Consider the following 24,523-nt stretch of genomic DNA (forward strand, 5'->3'; position numbering starts at 1 on the left):
GTGCAATCCTGTATAAATAAAGGATATTATTATTATTATCTCCACTCAAATTGTTTAACGGTTATTTACCTTGTTTGGCCTTAAATGTTTTCTTCCAAAGCTTTGCAAAGTTCACAACGGTTTCTCGTAAAAGGCACCATTGTTACGGCACGTATGGTCGCCTTGGCATGTTCGGTCGCCCGGCGACGATACGTGCGGCACGTTCAATCAATTTGAAACCCTCGTGAACAGTTCACCTACATAAACCAAAAGGGTATGGAAAATTTAAAAAAATGAACCCACTTGAAAACCCCCTTTGAAGTTAAATTACTCGTAGTATCATAGTAGTATCATATCAATACAAGGGACGAAAGTCACCATCTTTGAATAAATAACCCCACTCAGTTCAACATTGCTACAATGCGTCTAGTTTGATCCCTAGCTTCGTTAATGCTACAATGTGTATACCTTTTTCGTATCCGTTAATGCTACAATGTGTATAGTTTGTAGCTTTGTTAATGCTACAATGTATATAGTTTGATCTTTAGCTTCGTTAATGCTACAATGTGTCTAGTTTGATCTTTAGCTTCGTTAATGCTACAATATGTCTAGTTTGATCTTTAGCTTCGTTAATGCTACAATATGTCTAGTTTGATCCGTAGCCTAGTTAATGCTACAATGTGTCTGGTTTGATCCGTAGCTTCGTTAAGGTAACTCCATACTCGCAGTTTTATCTGATACAAGTTTTAAAAGTGTATTTATTTCCATTCATTAGAGTTCAAACTAACAAATTATCAGATAAAATATATAGGTCATCACACTTTTTAAGATGCAAGACATACCTAAACAGAATCATATATCACCGTCAGAAAATTACAATTTTCCTTAAACAGCGTTATCAAAATTTGATAAAAACTGGTTATGACGATATAATAGCATTCATAACAATTTCATAAAACCGTTCCCTCACAAAAATATACAAAATGTCTGTTAAAATAAAGGAAACATGTTGCATAATAGACTTGATAGAGAAATCAATAAAAACAGAGTTATTGCCCTTGGATTCAATATTTTGAAACTTATCATTGATTATTCATCTATAACTTAGACTTTTAAAATATTTTATTTTTAACAAGATTTTTTACAATAACTATTGAAAAAGACTCCAACAAAAGGTATGCTCCTATCATGCATAAATCTAAATAAATCATTGATTTTGCAAAATATGATGACATCACAGGAGGGTGGAATTACTTTAATGCTACAATATGTATATATAGTTTTTTCCGTATCTTCGTTAATGCTACAGTGTGTCTAGTTTGATCCGTAGCCTAGTTACATGTAATGCTACAATGTGTCTGGTTTGATCCGTAGCTTCGTTAATGCTACAATGTGTATAGCTTTTTCGTAGCTTCGTTAATGCTACAATGTGTCTAGTTTGATCCGTAGCCTAGTTAGTGCTACAATGTATATAGTTTGATCCGTATCTTCGTTAATGCTACAATGTGTATAGTTTGCATGCATAACGTTTGCTGACGGTTGTAAGTATTCAGTATATGTAGATTACTTTCATTCGTACCCATAAACGCCAGCATTTTCCATACATCCCTTCAATTAGTGTGGCTAAGATTACAGAATTTGATATTTCATAATTTCCCAAAGCTTTCGTGACCACTTTACATGAGGAAGTGAAGATGAACAATGCTTCAAAGAAATTCAATTACTACACTCCATGACAGTTCTATTCATTATAAGCCTTTTGTCGGGAAGTTTCATTTCAATCTGAACCAGTTCTAGAATTTGCAACTGAATATGGTTGTATACTGGAGAAAATTACTTACTGGACGTTGGTTCGAGAGCTGCCTTTATTTATCACCATACGATCTCCATGCAGTAATATTTCCTTACAATGATTACATTTTTCATTAACGTCAGTTGGTTATACTAAAGACAATTTTCTTTCTTAAATAAAAATACTGGTCATTTGCGTTTTAGTTCAATACCCGGCGTCTTTGTCCTGAAATGCATAGTACATATGACAAGAGAGAAGCTGCACTAGAGGGTAGTAGTAGTGTGTTGAGTGACTAAAGACAAATGCAAACATCAAAACAGGTGACATGCTGAAAAAAAATTGTGTGGGAAAATATTCATGGATTGAGAAGAATTGCATGTCATTGGGTCTTGCGTTGGTCGTTAAGAGAAAGCTGATTTTTCACTAAAATGTGTAAATTACTCAACTTGCGATTATAAGAATTCCTGAGTTTGGCAATACCACAATCGAGCGTCAAAACCTCACGACACTTAGTTATTTTCGAGCAAAATAAATTTACATCTGTGTTTGTAAATTTCGACATGAGGTGATTTGTCTAGTCCTAGCGAATATCTCATGATTCAACTGATAAATCTTACTTGACGAATATGAATAAAGATGTCTAATCTTACTCGTGTAATAAATGTAGTTTTAGTTAAAGAATTATCAGACATCTCCTGATTCCAGAAATTTAATTGAGAATCACTTTTAACATGTTACTGAGTAATGTCACGTGGTTTCTGAATATTCCCAGAATTCTTAAAGGAACACACAGGTACATGAAACAATAATGTAATACTTTGTTTTAATGAATAATGTAAAGTACATGATTAAACTTATCTGCTACCCCTATGGAAATAACGTACATCTAACCACACGTACCAAACAAAAAAATCATCATGAAAATTGAATATAAAGAAAAACGTAAAAGTTAGTATCAAAGATTTGCCTGGGTCCTCGATTTCTGTTGGTAGGTTGGTCCTAGGGGAAGTACAGAAGGGTCAGATGAATTAATATGGTCAACACCGAGATCAGTGTGGATAGAGTATAAGCAAGTCTACACAGGTGTAAATGTTACCGTCTAGTATACATGATGGATCTCTTCTAAATTAATATCTTTGGTCATTGGACTAAGAACCAAAATAAAAATTGTCGATAGCACTGTTATTGATAAAAATAACCAAAAGAATGCTTTGTCCATCACACGAGCTATTTCCTGCCACTCGCGAACAATTTGTTTTTCTACCAGCGATTGTTCATGATTAACCATCATCTGTTTGAAATAATTCAGAATTTCTATGTCAATATTCGACTTTCCTGGGACACTCTGAGGCATGTTTTGATTCATGACGTCATTAAGAGCGTCCGTATCCTGAATGTCAACGTGAATGGGTGTGTGACGCTGCATATCGTTGTACAACAAACTCTCGTTGTCGTGAGACTTGCACGTGAAGTTTGCCGGTGAATAGACCGCGCGGTAATTAGCTGTACTTGTTGCATCATCCAACTGAACTTTCATACAAAAAAGTCGCGCGAAGGCTCGAGCCAAGCATTTCAGTGCTCGAGGGGGACTTCTGGAGAGAACGCCTTTGTGGTGAATGTTAAGCACCAAGACAGAGAAGACTACCGACATCCCACTCATCGCCATTATAACGGTCAAATAGATACCTGTTGAAATAAAAATATTTGAAAACATCGGTTGGACTGTATTCAAAACATGTATACACAATTAAGGTTTATTTTATTATGGAAATATAAATGGGATTTACCTATGAGTGGAATGTATTCGGAAGTGGCTGGCATGTTTTCTGCTATCAACAGCATGAACACAGAAAATGCCAGCAGAACTGTCAACCCAAGGGTAACCTTTTCCCCGGAATCAGGAGGCAGTAGAAATCCTGTCAATGTCAGCGAAGATAGCAATGCGCAGGGTATGATGACGTTGAACGCATAATACAGAACGCGACGTCTGATGTGAACGTAAAATGTCACATCCGGAAATGGTTCCGGACAACATGGATACCGTACAACTCTACGCACTGCTTTGGTACCTATTAACGTCCATTCACCGTTGTCCACATATCTCGTGACGTCAACGTCGAGAGATCTATTTGTAACGTCAACCTGAAATCCATCATATGCCCAAGAACCGAGCTTAAGAGAGCACACCTGATCATCGAACGGGAAGTATGTGATGTCCATTTTACAGGAGCTCCGGAATTTGACAATGGGCGGCCAGAACACGTTTCCGTTACTCTCTACAAACGTTAGACTCTTCATATATCCCTTGTTGTGGTTATCGACACTTCAAAGAAAAAAAATAATCACAAGTTGTATACTAACAAAATCCTCGATTAAGGGATAGCTTAATTCTGCTTTTACACGAAGAAAGGTCAAACCATATAAGATACACCGAGAACAATAGTGAATTGTAAACCTGTTGTAGAGGACGATGTCGGGAAGCCAGACAAGATCACAAGGGATTCTCATCTTCTTAATGTGAGCAAAGTCTGTGATGTTGTCCCATACTAACTTCTCATCCACCCATTCCTGAAAAACAAATTTAAAACTCTATAGATTGACAATACGGTAACCAAAACATTCAAAATGGGGAAATGTGATGATAGTATCGAAGAGGATTTTGATGGAGTGGGTGTTCGATGAAATTACTTACTTGATCAAGCCAGATGTTTGTGGTAAGAATCTGGTTTTTCTCATCCTACGAAAAAGAAATCAAAAGTAGCAATTACATATAAGTGATTTAAATTAGTATTGACGTAGAATACAAAATGAAAGGGGCATAACCACTCTATGTTTAGCATAATTATGTAAATCACAATTGTATTTTAATGTAATAATATCCGGGTTTTAAATTGAAATGTACGATATTGGAAAACAGTGTCATTTTATCTATGAGACTAGGAAAAAAATACTGCAGACCTTGAGAAATTTATATTTTGTTTCACAGATTGATAGCATTATGAATGCTACAACCACCGCACAGCACAACCACGAAATTTATTCGCATTTTCCCATTTAATCATTAATATATCATTAAAAAGCTGTATTTTCAATGTAGCATGTAAATTGACTGATAATGTTTGTATTACTATGATTTTCAATTCTTATTATCGGCCGCCAGGAGGCGGGCGATTATATGTTGTGGTTTTAGAAAATCGACTGAGATTTACTGCGGGCCTACACTAAGAAAAAATAAACTTTTAAAATCATATATATCCAAAGCCATCATTACCATTTGATTATTTTATTGAATTGAAACACGGTTTTTAAATTTTGCCTAAACACAATTTTTTGATAAATAACAATAATGTTCGGTGTCCGGGATCTGTTAATAAACCCGTAATACTTATTTTTGCATTGAAAGCGACAATTTAGCTCTTCTGTAATCCGAGTTTGTAGTACTCACTTTCTCTTTGTTGTACGGTTTATTTTGTTCATTTTTTCTGCATTCATACCTTACTTTATAAATTGAAATAGTATTTTTTCATGTAGTTAAATGCATTCTACATATGATTATTTTGAAAGCTACTTAATACAATGGAATATTATCTTGAGTGTGCACAATGCCCTTAGCCCGCCAGAATGAACTACAGTGGTGGACTAATGCAGGAAAAAATAAACTTCGATACAAAAACATGAAGGTTTCTAATTGGTTTGGTTAGTTATAGTTAACAGGGGATGCTTACTCTTGGTTAGTCCGAAATATCTGACGTTTTCCTGGCTTTTTTATTATTTTGATATTTACCGTGCTCCTGATATTTCGGACTCACTCCTGGGCACTTGATCCCACTTCCAATATTTCCAGGTATTCGTGTTTTCCCTACTCTCAATTTCATATTCATTGTGGTATTTATAAGTTCCTTTTCTTCAATTTTTCACCTTGCATAGTTTTGATAGTTACCAAGTAGTAGCGGCCGAATTTGACGCTTGCATCAATACATTTGTCATGATCTGGGCTTGAATGCAGTACGTATATATTTTTTCTGTTGCTCATAAAGCATTTCTGATTTTCATGAAATATCGTGCAGTATTACTGGATTAGCGATTGAAATGCTAGATTTATTGCTACTTTTATATTGTTCTCTCTCCAATCAGCCCCCGTAAAGAGAATATAAATCATATAAAGCTGACAACTCTGTCTGTCCTGGTGTCGTACATTTGTCTGCGTTTCATATTTTGTGTTGTGACTTTGAATTATTACACCTTAGCTACCAGAATCATTACAAATCAAATTTACCACGTCCAGGATCTGAGTAAGAGTGATTCCGAGCCGGATTATCACGGGGGTAGATGCCTTAATGACGGGACGTGAAGATTTGTCATAGGTCCGCAGTAAATAATATAGGAGGCGCTGCTCTTCCGTCATCTCGTCTCGCGAGACGTCGTTAAATTTGTTCCAATAGGCTGGTCCGTCATCACCTGTTACTAATCAAAATGAAACGAAATACATTATACATCATTTGAAGACACACAACCTAAAATGGCTATTCCATTCAGATCCTGAAAATAACATTTTAAAATATTATTTACGCGTAATTTGTTGTAAGGTGTTACAAAGACTTGACTTAATATTTGTAACACTAGATACTACAATATACATTCGCGACCGGTCAACAAAGGATGCTTACTCCTCCTAGTCATCTGACCCCACCTCTGGTATATCCAGTGGTCCGTGTTTGTCCAACTCTCTATTGTGTATTGCTTATACGAGTTATGATATTGATCACTGTTCATTATCTTCACCTTTCATATAAAAAGAATTAAGCAATAGATAACGATTTAAGAGAGTTATGTCTCGTCGCTAAATACATCATTGTATCCACATGAAAATAAGGTCTCACGAAATGTAATTCATCTACAATGCTGAGTACGCTGTACACATGACTAATGACTTGTGCGCAACGGTAGGCGTATCTCTCACAGACTTTTGTTTCTATAAATAATGTTATGACGTCTGAACACCGAACAATACCCTCCTGAGAATGCCGATCAGTTACACTGCCAGGAGATATGTGATACAAATGTATTTACTAGCGCTTTCTCTTACAAAACCTTGTATGACAACGTTCATTACCTCTTATCTCCGAAAATACCGTTACAATATCTCCTTTTGAAAATTTCAAGAGATAGCTCTCTAATTCAACGAGATATCTCTTTTTACATTGATAGAGAGATACCTCTTTACGCTAGAGAAATATCATTTTTTTCCTTTGAGAGATATCTCTCTAGCTTTAAGAGATATCTCTCAAAGAGAAAGAGATATCTCCCTACCGTAAAGGGTTATCTCTTTCGTTTAAAGATATATATTTTTTAGTTAAAGAGATATCCTTTTTTTTTTTTAGTTAAAGAGATATCTCTTTTGTTTAAAGGGATATCTCTATTGGTGAAAGCGGTATCTCCCTAGCGTAAAAAAAATTCTCACTAACTTACAGAGATATCTCTACAACCAATAGAAATATCTCTCTAGTGTAAAGATATATCTATTATTTAAAGAGATATCTTATTTTACGAATAAATAGTAAAAGGGCTTGCTACACAACAGTTTGACACCACTGAATACTTTGTAACAGTACCACACTGTATGTAAATTTTCTAATTAATTGTTGTGTTGAAAAATTCACTGTCATTATTTGATTATTGTATCAAATAAATTTATACGATGTTTATCAGTAAATATATTATCATCAAAATATAGCTTTGTCAATAAAATAAAAATCTGATTAATAACCCTAAAATCAACAAATAAGGTAAAACATAAGCGTGTGTGTTATTTTCATGTTTATTCTATACCAATTTCAGCACCTCATACGACTGTCATCTGTAAATGCTTACTGCGGGGCTAGAAAATACTACCGAATTTACTGAAAAAGAAGGATATCCGGTGGGGAATAATTTTCTCTACCCCCCCCCACCCCCCCAATGATAAAATCTAAGGTTACTTCGCCCAATCAAATGGCAGTTCCTTTTAAAGAAAGTTGCTGTTCCTTTATTTGTCTAATCCTCTAAAAAGAGGAATTATCAGTTCCTTCAACCTGGTCCCTATGACTCTTCCTATCTCACTGTCATCTATTTCATGCTGGAGCTTCTCATTAAGTATATCTAAGTTGTCTTTGGTGGTCAGGTCTTACAACAGTCTGTTGGAATTCCCATGGACGCGGGCTGTGTTCCTTTATTAGCTGACTTGTTTTTATATTCCTTTGAAGCATGATTTTAAAAAAAGCTTCTATATGAGAAAAAATCTCTTGATTTGGCCATTTAGATAGATCGACGACTATTTACCTAGTAACAATACTCATTTTCATATGTCGATTCGATATATCCCTGTGAATTCGAAATAAAAGACACTAGAGTCTTCCATATCTGTTGCATATTGGATATTTCATTGACCATATATGGTATTGGCACTCAGCTTTATGACAAACGAGGTTACCAAAGCTCCAGATAATTTTCTACCACAAAGAGTATTTACCCCTTGATTTTCAAATCAATGAGTATTTTGCTTTTCAGAAAAAGTCAAAAGAGTATTTTGTTAATTTACTGATTATAATTGCTGTTTTGCCACTAATACAGAATTATAATAAGATTTTATGTGACCGAGTGTCCGATATATTAAAATTTAATACATTAATGATAAATTTTAAAATCCCAATGACAATGAAGAGTTTATGATAAAAAGAACTACAAAGGATTTTCACTCGTAAATTTTTAAGTTTTTATTGTACAGTATTGAATAAATTTCTTAAACATCAAACAAACAGACAAACAAACAAACAAAAGTATTTGTCATATTGTAAATTAAACTGTTATAACTGAGAAACTAAAAGTATTTTTGACTAAAAAATATCAGTTTCAAAGTTAAAAGATTCTGTGTCTTTCTTATAGCATTTCTTAAAATTTAGACGAACCAAATTCTGCTAATATTTATTGTTTACACTTTGTTTTCACTACGAATTACTGTCGGATTCCCCTCACCTAGTACCGTTAACCAAGAATTGGTTTTTCCCCACCTGTGTAAAACGAGTGCATGCAAGGTGAAGATAACGATCAATGTGTGACAAAAGTCGGTAAATAAATGCGTGACTCCCATTCTCGCAAATGATTTTAAATAGTTAGTGAGACAATGCTGCAGGAGCGGCGTTTCAGTAAAAACTTTAAGTTAAACTTAGAATTATAACGGAAGTATCGTTTGTTCGGTGACATTTTCTGTGCCATGTTTGTAGCAGCAATCTATCGTCTACTATTGATAATACAAGTTATTCTTTTGTGCTTTCGACCGCACTCTACCCTTTTAACAATTAGGCTTATACATAATACAATTGTTTTGAGTTATCTAATATCTCTAAGCCATCTTTCAAAATTGTCATTGTCATCTAAACGTTTTTCATAGCCATTATTTCATGTAAGATTAAGCGCTGATCTAACCTCAATTCATATGAATAGATAATTCGTACTTATATTATTATATCATACGTACGCATTACTTTAGGATTGTAAAGCGTATTTACATTCGCTAATGCGTAATTGTACGCCTGATTTTCAACTTTAATGCGTATTTGGTAAAAATTAATGGGTATTTACGTTCATACGCACCTTATTTGGAGCTCTGGATTACTTCAACTTCTCCATCGTTAACTCATGAACTTCCCACATTTATGTAGCTTGATTGAAAGAACATGTTCTGCGTATGATCAGTTCTTAAATTGAGACAGGCTACTGACAAGTAACTTGATATTATAGGGGTTTCAAAAGTCTCCTTTTAAAGTCAGCATTTCGCTAATTATATGGAAGTTATAACGATATAGTTTGCCAATACAACCTGATAATTAGATGGAATGCTATCAGACGTTTTTGATACCAATTGTTAGACCGTTCTTGACATAATGATTTTGAATACGCATTACTCCGTTTACCTGATCAAAATATAGGGCGAACGACAGATGTGATTGGCCAACAGGGGAAGCTTACTCCTCCTAGGCACCCGATCCGTCTTTGGTGTTTGCAGGGGTCCGTGTTTATCCTACCCTTAATTTTGCTGTCCTTCATTAGATTTATGAGATTGATTGCTGTTCATTATTTTCACTTTTTCATCGAAGAAAAATGGAAACAATCCACCATTGCTATATAATACAGATATAAGGCATGTGACTGTTTTTACCCAAGGAAATAACATTTTAGTAGCTGGCTTACTTGTAAATAATGATTTATGTTTGTAAACTAAACTAGATATCATTGAAATTGCAATTATCACCAAAGGGGCTACGCTTTGAGACATTATTGCAAAGGTCAAGGTCAATAACTTTCAAAACAAGTCAAGAAAAACCAAAATCAAACTTGATCTGTAAACCATTGATATAAGTTGAATTAAAAAAAACAACAGGAAAGCATTTGCACAGATGGACGGACGTACACACATTCAGGCCGATCACTCTAGGACACCCGCCTATCAGTGGGATCTTAATTAAACTAAGAGATTTACACGAGATGAATAACATGTGAAGATTAGGTATCAATCTCAAAGAGGGTGAGTCTGGAGACCTGGAATTTTAAAAGCCGCATTACTGCTGCTTGACGGGCATCCTTACATGTATATTTCCGCCGGTTTCTGCATGGTGATACAGAGTGATGCTTTAAGATGGCTGTCACATTGTTTAAATCCCTCCGTGGTCGATAATAACAGAAACTGCTGTGAAGAGATTGTAATGTCTTTAGGAGTTTGAAACATTCAGAACTTGTCAACATCACAAACGCATTTTGGGAAGATGAATAGATCACGCTAGAAGTGAAACTAAACATTCTATTTAGATTACAGGAGTGAAACATTCTATTTAGATTATAGAAGTGAAACATTCTATTTAGATTACAGAAGTGAAACTAAACATTCTATTTACATTACAGAAGTGATACATTCTATTTACATTACAGAAGTGAAACATTCTATTTAGATTACAGAAGTGAAACTTTCTATTTAGATTACAGAAGTGAAACTAAACATTCTATTTACATTACAGAAGTGAAACATTCTATTTACATTACAGAAGTGAAACATTCTATTTACATTACAGAAGTGAAACTAAACATTCTATTTAGATTACAGAAGTGAAACATTCTATTTACATTACAGAAGTGAAACATTCTATTTAGATTACAGAAGTGAAACTAAACATTCTATTTACATTACAGAAGTGAAACTAAACATTCTATTTACATTACAGAAGTGAAACATTCTATTTAGATTACAGAAGTGAAACTGAACATTCTATTTACATTACAGAAGTGAAACATTCTATTTACATTACAGAAGTGAAACATTCTATTTACATTACAGAAGTGAAACTGAACATTCTATTTACATTACAGAAGTGAAACTAAACATTCTATTTAGATTACAGAAGTGAAACATTCTATTTACATTACAGAAGTGAAACATTCTATTTAGATTACAGAAGTGAAACTAAACATTCTATTTACATTACAGAAGTGAAACTAAACATTCTATTTACATTACAGAAGTGAAACATTCTATTTAGATTACAGAAGTGAAACTGAACATTCTATTTACATTACAGAAGTGAAACTAAACATTCTATTTAGATTACAGAAGTGAAACATTCTATTTACATTACAGAAGTGAAACATTCTATCTAAATTACAGAAGTGAAACATTCTATTTACATTACAGAAGTGAAACATTCTATTTACATTACAGAAGTGAAACATTCTATTTACATTACAGAAGTGAAACTAAACATTCTATTTACATTACAGAAGTGAAACTAAACATTCTATTTAGATTACAGAAGTGAAACATTCTATTTACATTACAGAAGTGAAACATTCTATTTAGATTACAGAAGTGAAACATTCTATTTACATTACAGAAGTGAAACATTCTATTTACATTACAGAAGTGAAACATTCTATTTACATTACAGAAGTGAAACTAAACATTCTATTTAGATTACAGAAGTGAAACATTCTATTTACATTACAGAAGTCAAACATTCTATTTACATTACAGAAGTGAAACATTATATTTACATTACAGAAGTGAAACATTCTATTTAGATTACAGAAGTGAAACATTCTATTTACATTACAGAAGTGAAACTAAACATTCTATTTAGATTACAGAAGTGAAACATTCTATTTAGATTACAGAAGTGAAACTAAACATTCTATTTACATTACAGAAGTGAAACATTCTATTTACATTACAGAAGTGAAACATTCTATTTATATTACAGAAGTGAAACATTCTATTTAGATTACAGAAGTGAAACATTCTATTTACATTACAGAAGTGAAACATTCTATTTACATTAAAGAAGTGAAACATTCTATTTACATTACAGAAGTGAAACATTCTATTTACATTACAGAAGTGAAACTAAACATTCTATTTACATTACAGAAGTGAAACATTCTATTTACATTACAGAAGTGAAACATTCTATTTACATTACAGAAGTGAAACATTCTATTTACATTACAGAAGTGAAACTAAACATTCTATTTAGATTACAGAAGTGAAACTAAACATTCTATTTACATTACAGAAGTGAAACATTCTATTTACATTACAGAAGTGAAACATTCTATTTACATTACAGAAGTGAAACATTCTATTTACATTACAGAAGTGAAACATTCTATTTAGATTATTTTTTAAGTTGCAAACATATTTCATCGATTCATTTTACATTATTACGATGAAACATTTTCGAAGTACAAATTTATTCTATGATGAACTGTCAACACTGTGTGATTGAAGATTCACAATAAAATCGGAATTTCATGTATCTTTAGAGATGGGGGGGGGGGGGGGGTGTAGTGAGAAATAGGAGAACTAAAATCCAAATGTAATCTAAACGTGTGTGCAAATATGTAGGGGACTAAAATCTAGATACAATACAAAGATGTAGAGAATTAAAAACTAGATACAATATAAAGATGTGTACAAATATTTACAGATTGAAAAATATACAGTCATTGACAAAGACGTAGAGATTGACAAAGATATAGAGATTGGGTTTACAGATAAACTAGAATTGGATGCCAGAATTCATAGAAAATATACATTTGGATTGGATTGGAAGATTTTTTTTTATCAATCATACATTTTAAAAACATTAAATTTCTACTTTTTCTTCCAAGAGTCAAAGATGGAATTCTTCACAGTCTCTGGACTACATATGTTATATACGCTGCCACAAATGCATTCAATAAATGTTTGTTGTGTACATTTTCTAGTATTCGTGGATTGTGGAGATTTTACTGCTTCGTTGGGATGTAGTTTTCGTAGATTGTGGAGATTTTTTTTACCAGGGGCGGATCCAGGAATTGCGGTTACAGGGGGCGCCACTGTATGAGGCAGGGGGTCTGGGGCGAAGCCCTAGTGGGGGCCCGGAAGCTCCTGGATTTTACAGATTTTATAGGGCCTGAAATATGTCTCCTATTTAGTCATTTTTATTATATTTTATCATTCTTAATAAGGTGAAATTAATAAAATGACTCAAATTTTAAGGGTTTTTGGAAAAAAATTAAGTTCTCATAATCAAGTTATTCAAGAAATCAAAAGATTTTGTCATTTATTTCTCTGGGAGTGGAAGAAATTATTGCTTCTTCTATCGTTTAGTACATTTTTCTAAACAAGATACCACGATTTACATAAAATTTGGAAATTTTAGGGGGGGGGGGGGGGAGGGGGGTGCCGGCTGCGCCCCCTTAAATCTGCCACTGTTTACAGTTTCGTTGGGATGTAGTTTTCGTAGATTGTGGAGATTTTACAGTTTCATTGGGATGCAATTTTCGTAGATTGTGGAGATTTTACTGTTTCATTGCGATGTAGTTTTGTGGATGTGCTTTCTGTATATTGAAACATCGTATAAATTTTGTATTTCGTTGTTGTTTGAAATTAGTGGGATATGCGTACCCCATGATATTCACGAAAATTGAGCCCACCCCCACTTTTTAAAAATAATTTCAAAGTACTTCTACGCAGAAAATATCGGTTGTGTATCGCGTTAGTGTCATTTCAATTTCTACCTGTCTTTTTTTTTTTAATTGCTAGCTGTTTAAGTAATGATCTAATGGGTTTACAAGTCATTTATGATAGATGAGTAATTTATAATGAAATATTTCTCCCACTGGTCTGAAATTTGGAAAGCAAAGATAGCTGCATCATTTAACGTCTGACATTTCAATTAATGTCAACAATATTCGAAATAAATTTTCATCGTAATTTTCATGGAGTTCATAATTTCAAAAGCGGTACAGGTACAGAAAGTTGGTTTCACCCCAAAGTTTTTTTTATGTGGATTTGAAAGAGTTTTTGTAATCTTGTATAAAACATGACACCAATGACAACCGCCAGAGATAATCCAGATGAGTGTTTTGTAAGTCTAGAGCGAAAGTTGAATAAAGTGTCGATTTTCCCGTTTAATTGGGAGATGTAAAACACGCCCCAAGACATTGATCGTCTGAGAAAGTTTTTCAAATTTGATCACTTCTTATAACTCTGGTAAAAAGTTCAAATGAGTTAATTTAACGCCATCATTAGCATCTTCAAAGAACTGCAGGGAAAAACCCCTCCAATAATGACAAAATCCGCCGTCCCGCCTAACGTGAATACAAACAGAATCGATGCTTTTTTTATAAATGGATCGAACTTGACACCACACAGATCTATCTTCATCGCAAAGAACCAATTTCTTCTGTTGAAGTTAATTAAAAGACGGAGTATCTCTGTCTGGTGATAGCTGAAATTCTACCACGCAACAATTTCAGTTTTCAAAGATATGTAAAGAATATGAACTTGCTGTCTTTTTATTAAATCTAATGAAGTATTGCATGTCTTGTTTCAAAAATTCATTGGGCCCCAATTATTGGAACACAGCCTTGCATACATTCACTCACATCACAAAACCATCTTCACATATAATCTGTCGTGAATCACATGAGAGAATTCTCTAATTGAATGAGATCAATATGAGTTACTCCGAGGTTTTATTTTACTACATTCTAGTGACAAATCGCTCAGTTGGTTTCCTGTAGTCACTAGCTGTTACTATATCAATATAATGGAACTTTATTACAGAGGAATACATTAAACTAAGTGGATAAGCATTAACAACAAAATCTAGTACAACTATTTTTTTTTCATTAGTTCAGAATACAGAAAATAGAGTACACTTATCTTATAGTATTATCAGTTTAAATAGAAAGTAAAATTATCGCAAAACTGTATACCTCACCTAATGTTAAATACAGGACCCATTTATCTCAAAATACCACGTGATTTCATTAACCTGACTCCATGTTGCTCCGCAGTTATAGCCTGTTCGGCAATATCGAGGGGTAGGAAAATCATCCGTGGTAATGAAAAGTGAAGATATCGAACAGCGATCAATCTCACAAATCTCATAAAGAAAAACAAAATAAGAGTTGGGCAAACACAGACCCCTGGAAACTCTAGAGGTGGATCAAGTACCTAGGAGGAGTAAGCATCCCCTGTTGGCCGGTCACACCAGAAAAACGGAGTAATTCGTAGTCAAAATCAGTATTTCAAGAACGGCCTTATAATTGGTATGAAACACGTCAGAGAGCATTCACCGTAACGACAGGTTACAAATAAAATCATCATAACAACCATAAAATTTGCATAATGCTGATTTCAAACGAGATTGTTGAAACCCCTGTAACATCAACTTATGTCTCAATTTAAAAATCGATCATACGAAGAACATGTTCTCGTGTATGGGATCCGTTGAGATACATAAACAGTTAAACACCATTTGCAGGTGAAAAAAATTGTACAGGAAATTTTTTTTGTAACATATTATTTTCCAAAGCGAATACAATGTAGTTGATTGATTGATTGTATCTTGTTTAACGCCCCTCTCCAGAATTTATCACTCAAATGGAGACATCACCAAGACCGGTGAAGGGCTTCAAATCTAACCCTTTGCTGGGCGCTTACGGTCATTGAGCAGTGAGGGTTCTTTAGCGTGCCATACCTACTGTGACATGGGACATCCGTTTTTAAGGTCATCTCCGAGGACACGTGGCATTCACACCTGATGCCGAGCGTTTGGCGATGGAACTGTCACTAACTGTTTCAACGACTTAGGTTTGTCGCCGCCGGGATTCGACCCCCAATCTTCTACATACGGGGCGAACGCTCTACCTCTAAACCATCGCGGCTACGAACCAGCCAAAATGACAAAATTTGTATTCCAGTTTGAATTAGGAAAAATGAAATTAGAAAGAGAAAGAGAGACAGTGCAAATTGCGAAAATGAAATTAGATAAAGAAAGAGCTGAGATAGAGAAAGAGAAAATAAATGAAAGAGCTAATAGAAGAAGCATTTTGAGAGTATCACATGGCTATACATAGTTCCCTACCGGTCGCAAAAATCATTGGACCGCAACAATATTCGAAGTTCATTAGGGTTGTACAAAAAAAGGTGAAAACTGGGAAACCAGGATAGGAATGGTTGGAAGTCAACTACTATTCAGGTACAAAGACTAGACCAGGAAAAAAGACAAATCTGTGATTAGATTTGGGTCTTTAACCAAGTCAATGAACTGTGACCTGTAGGTGAACATGAATAATTTAGCTATATTGTTGTATTACTATGCTACAAGTTTTAATGGGTGTAGTACTCTTATTTACAGAAAAAAGAAACTTTAAGCTGGTGTGGGTGTGATTCCACAAATTTTTATGAACTTTGTAGACGCGAACTAAAAATGTACCAATTATCAAATTAATATCTTCAAGCATAAAAACAAGTCTGAAAAACTGATAATTCACACTATTTTTCGAAGTCCAAGGGCTGTAACTCGCGAAAATTCATAAAATTCAAACTTAATCTGAACATTTTATAGCAAAGCAATGTACCAAACACCAAATGAATATCTGGAAGAACAACAAAAAGAAGCCTGGAATCTGATAATTCACGCTATTTTTGTAAGTCCAAGGGAAAGAACTTTGTGGGGGAAAAAATCAAGGGACCGAAATAGAATTCAAACTTGAACTGTAATTTGTTATGGCAAAGCAATGTATCAAATATGAAATGAATATCTGTAATCACAACAAGAAAGTCAAGAAACTAATAATGCATGCTATTTTTCTAAGTCCAAGGGCCATAACTTAATGACAAATCAACGGACCGAGACAAAATTCAAATTTGATCTGCAACTTGGTATGACAAAGCAATGTACCAGATAACAAATGAATATCTGCAAGCACAACAACAAAAACAATGTCCGGAAAAATGATTATTCATGCTATTTTTCTAAGTCCAAGGGCAATAACTTAGTAAAACATCAACGGACCAAGGCAAAATTCATCTGTAGCTTGTCATGGCAAAACAATATACATGTATACCAAATATGAAATGAATATCTGCAAGAACAGAAAAAATGTGGAAAACTGATTTGCCGGATAGACAGACGGACGGGGTGCAAATTTAAAGCCCCCTTCGACTTCGGCAGTAGGGGACTAAAAAAAGAGAAAATGAATGAGGGGAGAGAGATAGAGAAAAAGAAAGGTAATTAGACTTAGAGAAATTAGAATTGCAGCATAGATCTGAAATTTTACCTGCTATAACTGAATCTAATGCCATTAAAAATTAGTTCCAAAATTTCAAGAAAAATCAGTAGATAAATATATATTTTCCTCAGTTTGAGAAAATTTGAAATGACCATGACATTTTTGGACAACTTTGCTAAACAGTGTATTAATTGACAGAGCGGTCGGTGTATACCCGGCGCTGGCCATAGCTGAGAGTTCAGATTATGACAAGGTCAAGGCCGCTATCTTAAAAGCTAATGAATTAGTGCCCGAAGCGTACAGACAAAAGTTTAGAAAGAACAAAAATGACTATAAGACATATGTTGAATTTACTAGAGAAAAAGATTTATTTGATCAATGGTAAGGAAAACTCCAGAAATTTTCGTCAACTCATCCTAGTTGAAGAGTTTAAGGTGTGTGTACATCAAGATTTGAGAAGGCAAATATGTGAGAACTCTTGATGAAGCCACAATTATTTCAGATAACAACACACTCTCTCATAAGAAGAGCTTTTTGGCAAAATCTCAAACTGGTAGTTTATAAAAAAAAATTTCACACTCAAATAAAAAGAGTGATCCAGAGTTTCAGTCTAGTCCCCAATCTCCACCTCACAGTCGTTCTACGTCCGGTCCAAGGTCGGGGCGTTCTGAAGGTTCCTATTGTGTATGATCGCTTCCTACTTGTACTTATTGCAAGAAAAAAGATAAACTAATTAGTGAATGTTTTAAGTTTAAGAGAAAAAATAACCTTGGCAAACCACAGCCACATGCTTGTACAGCATTTAGAAATGATAGGAAAGCCTTTGTTCTGACATTCTGATGTTCAGGGTTCGAAGTCTAGTTTTGTTAATTCTATGGAGGATTATAAGCCCTTTTTGTGTCAGGGATTTGTGTCACTAAGTAGTTCTAGTGAAGTTAAACCAGTTCAGATTTTGGGAGATACCGGTGCTGCCCAGACTTTGTTGTTAGAGAATGTTTTGACCTTGTCTGAGCAGACTTCTACTGATGGGTCAGTTTTATTACAGGGTGTTGAGCTAGGCGCCATTGATGTTCCCTTACATAGAATTTATCTGAAATGATATTTAGTTACTGGACCAGGTAACGTAATGTTTGACTTACTCTTCATGTTAAACGCATTTCCTTGTTGCTAGACAACGATTGAGCTGGTGGCAGAGTTGTACCAGATCCCATATTTTGTGAGAAAATCACTTTCAATGTCGCGTCCGATGATGAAGACGCCGACTTATATCCAGCCGGTGTTGTTCCCAGAGCAATGACCAGAAGAAAAGAAATCGAAACTGACCATGTTCAACCCCTAACACGGCTGATTCATCTAATGAAATTGACCTCAGTGACACTTTCCTTTTTTACCATGGTGGTACAGACTGCATTGTAGCAGTGAGTCTCCATTGAAAGCCATTGATGATGATCCAAATACACGGTTAGACCAGGACAAGAACACCCTCAGTAGAGAGCATTTACTGTTCAAACAAAATAAGGAACCTCGTATTATCCAACTTAGCAAGAGGGTACTACCACAAGAAGAGGCCGCCAAAATCGGAGAGTGCTTCTACATCAAAGATGGGGTCCTAATACGAAAATGGCGACCGCCTGACGCACCCTCGGATGAAGTATGACGTGTTGTTCACCAGATAGTGGTCCCAGTGATATATCGTCGGGGCATCATGAGTTTGGCTCACGATATACCCATGGCAGGTCATTTAGGTGTCAATAAGACTTATAACAGAAGTTTAGAAATGATGTTTCTGATTTGTCATGTAATGTTTGCCAGATGATAGGTAAACCTAATCAGAAAATTCTAACTACCCCTCTCCAACTCATTCCAGTTTTTGAAGAACCTTTTAGTAGAATGTTGTTGGATTGTGTATGGTGTATGACCGTTGCCTAAGACTAGGTCTGGGAACCAGTAAATATCATACTATTATGTGTGTGTACACGCGAGTTCCAAAGCTATACCTCTTAGGAATATTATGACAAAGACCATAGTCAAGACCCTTACCAAGTTGTTCTGTTTCATAGGAGCGTCTAAGGGTATTCAGTCAGACCAAAGTTCAAATTTCAAGTCAGGGTTGTTTCAACAGATCTTGCATGCGTTAGGTGTTAGACAGTATAAGTCTACTGCTTATCATCCTGAGTCTCAGGGGGAACTTGAACGTTTTAATCAAACCCTTGAAACTATGATGAAACTTATTGTTATCAGCATGATAAAGACTGGGATGAAGGGGTTCACGATGTTTTATTTGCTGCACGAGAAGTAGTTCAAATGGCACAACAATTTCAAGAGTTCTGTCCCGTGGAGATCCTGGTTAGAATAGGTACTTAGTACCCTTTGCATGTCGTAAGAGGCGAATAAATGGGGTGGCCTTTCAGATGAGGTTGTAAAACCGAGGCCCCGTGTCACAGCAGGTGTGGCACGTTAAAGATCCTTCTCTGCTCGAAGGCTGTAAGCGCCGAGCACAGGCATAAATTTTGAAGCCCTTCACTGGCAATGGTGACGTCTCCATATGAGTGAAAAATTATCGATCGGGACGTTAAACAATATACAATCTATCAATCAATTTCAAAAGTTTGGTATGACAAAGATGCCAGGATCAGAAATTTCAGACCAGGTGAAAAGGTAATCTTTTACAGGCCAACTATTATGGTCCTTATGGAATCGAATGCAAGCTTAGTGATGTGAACCATTTAAGACACTTGGCCGGCGTAAGAAAAAATAGGTTTGTCACATTAACATGTTGAAAGAGTATTTTGACAAATATGACCGAAATCCTGAAAAATCAGTCTTCATTTTAACCAATGTTAAGAAATTTCAAGATTGTACTGAAAATGACATTAGTGTAGAAACTAGCGGAAAAAAAAATTCAATCAGAGTGTCCGTTTAAAGAACTCTGAAAATCTTGCCAATCTTGATGCCAAACTTTGAAATTTGAATATTCACCAAAAAAAGAACAAGTTCAACGTCTTATGGCTAATTATCCTTCAATCTTCTTGGGTGTTCCAAAGAGACCAGCTGCTTGTCATTGTGTGATATAGCGGGTGACGCTTTGCCCATCCTTATCGTTTGAATCCATTAAATTGCAGTACTTAAGAACATAAGTGCAGTACGTGTTGGACAATTACTTTATTGGGCCAAGTAAAAGTTATTGGAGTTTTCCTTGCATTCTAGTACCGAAACCTGATGGTACCTACCGATTATGTGCTGACTACAAGAAAGTGAATTATGTCACGAAAACAGACTCGTATCCGATTCCCATAATCGATGACTTTATTGACAAAATTGGAAATGCAAAATTTGTCAGTAAATTTGACCTGTTGAAAGGTTTCTGATAAGTACCATTAACTGAAAGAGCGGAAGAAATTTCAGCATTTGTGACCCCTGATGGACTTTTCCAGTACAAAGTGAGGTCTTTTAGCGAGAATTCCATCGTCATCGAATTCAAAGTCTTTGTTTACTTGCCAAGATGGTCGAGCGGTCTAGCGCGCTGGTCAAACGCTGCTGAGAGAGAGAGAGAGAGAGAGAGAGAGAGAGAGAGAGAGAGAGAGAGAGAGAGAGAGAGAGAGAGAGAGAGAGAGAGAGAGCAAACAGTTGTATGAAAACTGTTCAGAGTGTAATGAATTGTATTTATATATAGAGTACAATAGATTGTATTTATATGTAGAGTACAATAGATTGTATTTATATATAGAGTACAATATATTGTATTTATATGTAATAGATTATATTTATAGATATGAATAGATTATTTTCAAGGAATAAAAGCTTATTTTGCTTGTAGTATTGGATGATGAACCAATGCTTCATTCTTTGTTTAATATCCCCCGTAATATACATAAATCAGACATTTCTGTAAGTATGAGTTTTCTTATTGCACTTAAGTGTATAGTGCAAAACAAAAGTAAATATTTATAGGCATTGTGCAACAGAGAGACATCAGTAAATTTATCCCTGTGTTACTTTTAAACATCAATATAAGGTCGTTAGAGCTAGTGTGTATCTTTACTCAGTAAATACAGATTCTAGTCTTCGGCAAGAAATGCGCTAAAACATGACAAATTTTGATTTTCGATTCGTCGTCAAGTTTTTATACCAATGTTGAATTAGCTACATGAGCCAAAGAGTTACTGTTTATCAAAACTACACTTAAGAAACTGAGCAACAATTCATTTCAATAACTGCTTGTATACAACAAAAAAGCCCGCAGGAAAAATAAAAATTGGGAGTTTTAGGATTCCTTGTCCGATGTTTCTGCAATGAATTCCTTCAATGTCTGAAATAATGTACAAAAGAGGTCGGCACCTGACCCAGGGGTCGGTGTTTGCCCAACTTTTTGATAGGAGTTAGGGGATCGATCACTGTTCATTATCTTCATCTTTTTATCTGAAATTGCCGCTTGAAAAATTCAAAATACGAAAATAAGCTTATTTTTCACCCTTTCTTTTGATAGGCGTGCATGGTTACATGACTGAAGTCAAGTATTGTTACTGTGACAAAGTCCATAGAAGGCAAGACGAAGCTAATAACATGAGCTCCATGAAAAAAAGGCTATGAACTTTTGAATGGAAGTGAACTATTTCCGTGGTAAGTGACTTGACAACGATCTAGTGTAAACCACGTACCGATCCTTCCCTTCCCTGTATAGCTTAATTAAGCAAGAAATAACTTGTAATGAAATGTCGATCTGCCTTTGTCAGTAATAAACGTCACAGAAAATCTAATATCCCTGCTTATTCAGAGGTTAGTTACGATCACCTCTATTTGTGAATGACCGTCTTTTAAAAGAGACACGCTTGTAGTTGCAATCACCTTTATTTGTGAATAATCGTCTTTCAGACGACACATGGTTCTTCCCGAAAACATCTACATGTTGTAGTCACACCAGTATCATCCGACTCTTCAAGAGGAAATATAGCAACAGCTGACGTAGAGTGGAAATTTAGGCCAAAAGTACTTCGCAATTATTATGAATATTTCATGTAATTTAAGAATGGAATTGGTAAATGACCAGAAAATACTATTGCTAAGCATGCAAGCCCACAACAATCCATTCCTATAAAAGTTGCTGAAGGACGGCAGCATTTTAATATCCCCCCATTACAGAAGAATGCTGCACGCGAAGCGCTTATTTCTTAGTGTAAGTGAGCAGCATGTATTGCACGTATATGACGTAATTAGAATCCAATTCGTATCCATTTTACGACAATGGTTTCCCCTCGTTATTTTTCGGTAATTGAGTAAGTTTCTCTTTAAACTTCATACATCAGAATTCATGGGATTTAACTTCTTTGATAGATCGTTATGTTTACATTAACAAGAGAATTCTTTTAAGACCTATGGGAGTAATAAAATATTTCACTCAAATTATCAAACTTTCAACGCACTCTATTTCAAAAATGGTTACATTTTTATACAATAAATCTGTTAAGCTCTAAAGTCAACATATTGGTTAACAATGTAGCATGCTAAAAGAGGATTTTTTTTTTCTCTCAGTGTGTACTTCTTGGGGACTGATGACCTCTCTCTCTCTCTCTCTCTCTCTCTCTCTCTCTCTCTCTCTCTCTCTCCACACACATATCTGTATCACTTGAATGACTACCTGCAACTCGCCAGAATGAATAGAATGCTATGAGCATTGACTTTAAAGTTAATAAATGCTTTCCATTAATGTTTATCCAATGTTGAAAAATATTGTATATTCACTGTTTGATGTCTTTTTAAAAAAATAGATAATTGAAGTATGAAATCCTTTCACGTTAACAATGAAACTGCTGTCGTTATAATACGTACAGTTTATTATTGAAATACAATTACACGATATCTACGTTGATCAATACTACTCACATACAAACATATTTTGCTTAACTAAACAGACCCAAGCCTGATTTCCGTTAATTTGTATCGTATAAATTACGGATACAAATCTATTGCAGATGTTCGTTATCCTCCTCCAGTTTACAGAACAAAAAATTATTGAAATTAGTGGCGTCATCTCTGGTCAATGAAACCAGGTGCGCATCCTATATACCTAAAACAGACCCCGCGTAGCTGAATTCACCAATCTAAAGAATGCTAAAAAAAAACCCTTAAAAAAACCTGTACAATTTTCTAATTTTCCATGGGCTACTAATTTTCTCTAGCGTATCATTTTTGTATTTCATGGTGGATATTCAACTTTTGCAATCTTAGGCCATCTAAAATATGCTTAATATTCGCCAGTGTAAATAATAGATAATTAATTTCCCCCTTTCCTGTGGTTTAGAAGCAGACTTCATTAATATGTAATAACAGATGCTATTCTAAAAACACAGTAGAAAAGAGTATGCTATAAATTTGTTTCACACTCCATAACAATGCGAAATCAGGCCTACATTACGAGACGTTCATGATCATATACAGGAAAATCTCCGGGGCATCTTAATTCATTTACATTTTCAAGAAGTGATGAGTTTCCGAGGTTCCAGAGCATGTGAATATCACTATTGTATAATTCTCATCATCACCACACACTGGTTTTTTTTTTAACGTTTTGCAATACTAACAATCCCTCTATTGATACCTTCGAGACCATTGCAGTGTAGTAAAAATATCCTTGAACAATTAGTTCCATTATCCTTCGACAGATAAAAAATGTATATACGGAGGACTTTCCGCATGACGTTTTCCCTTGTTCTGTGAGGCATGGTTCAATCTCTTTTCTTACGAGTTTTAAAGAAATATGCAGCTTGAAACGTACATGCATGCAATATTTGTATTTACAAAAAGAACTTCCATCTGACCTATAATATTATTTAACTACTGAAAAGTTCAATATGACTTGTCAATGCATTCTTTCTACATCTAATACAAACCTACCTGACGCAAGAAATAAATATAGCTCCCATATTTGAAACAACACGATAAATTTAGTCCACGTTGGCATAATGGCGGGTCCCCGGGTGTCAAGTTTTACCGGACTCCAGGATGACGTCCGCTCCCGGATTTATGTTCCATGATCAGTAATGAAGACTGCATAGAGTATCTCGCCTCCGGAGTTTCCGATCAATGACCAGCGTATGAGATCTCGCTGCTTTATAGGCTCGGCCGATCTCTGGCAACTCTGCTGTGAAACAAATTCCAGGGAAA

General features: G+C 35.0%; 1 protein-coding gene across 1 annotated transcript; it reads right to left on the bottom strand.

Annotated features, from left to right (window-relative positions):
* Positions 1-719: 719 nt before the first annotated feature.
* LOC125651524 (neuronal acetylcholine receptor subunit alpha-10-like) lies at positions 720-24,523 on the bottom strand. The gene is made up of 6 exons (XM_048880158.2): positions 24,254-24,523; positions 6,048-6,235; positions 4,464-4,508; positions 4,227-4,339; positions 3,559-4,094; positions 720-3,457 (listed from the first exon to the last, which is right to left on the bottom strand). The coding sequence occupies exons 1-6, from the start codon at positions 24,318-24,320 to the stop codon at positions 2,871-2,873; spliced, it is 1,536 nt and encodes a 511-aa protein (XP_048736115.1). The 5' UTR covers positions 24,321-24,523; the 3' UTR covers positions 720-2,870.

The sequence above is a fragment of the Ostrea edulis genome, chromosome 5, assembly GCF_947568905.1.
Source record: "Ostrea edulis chromosome 5, xbOstEdul1.1, whole genome shotgun sequence".
NCBI lineage: Eukaryota > Metazoa > Mollusca > Bivalvia > Ostreida > Ostreidae > Ostrea > Ostrea edulis.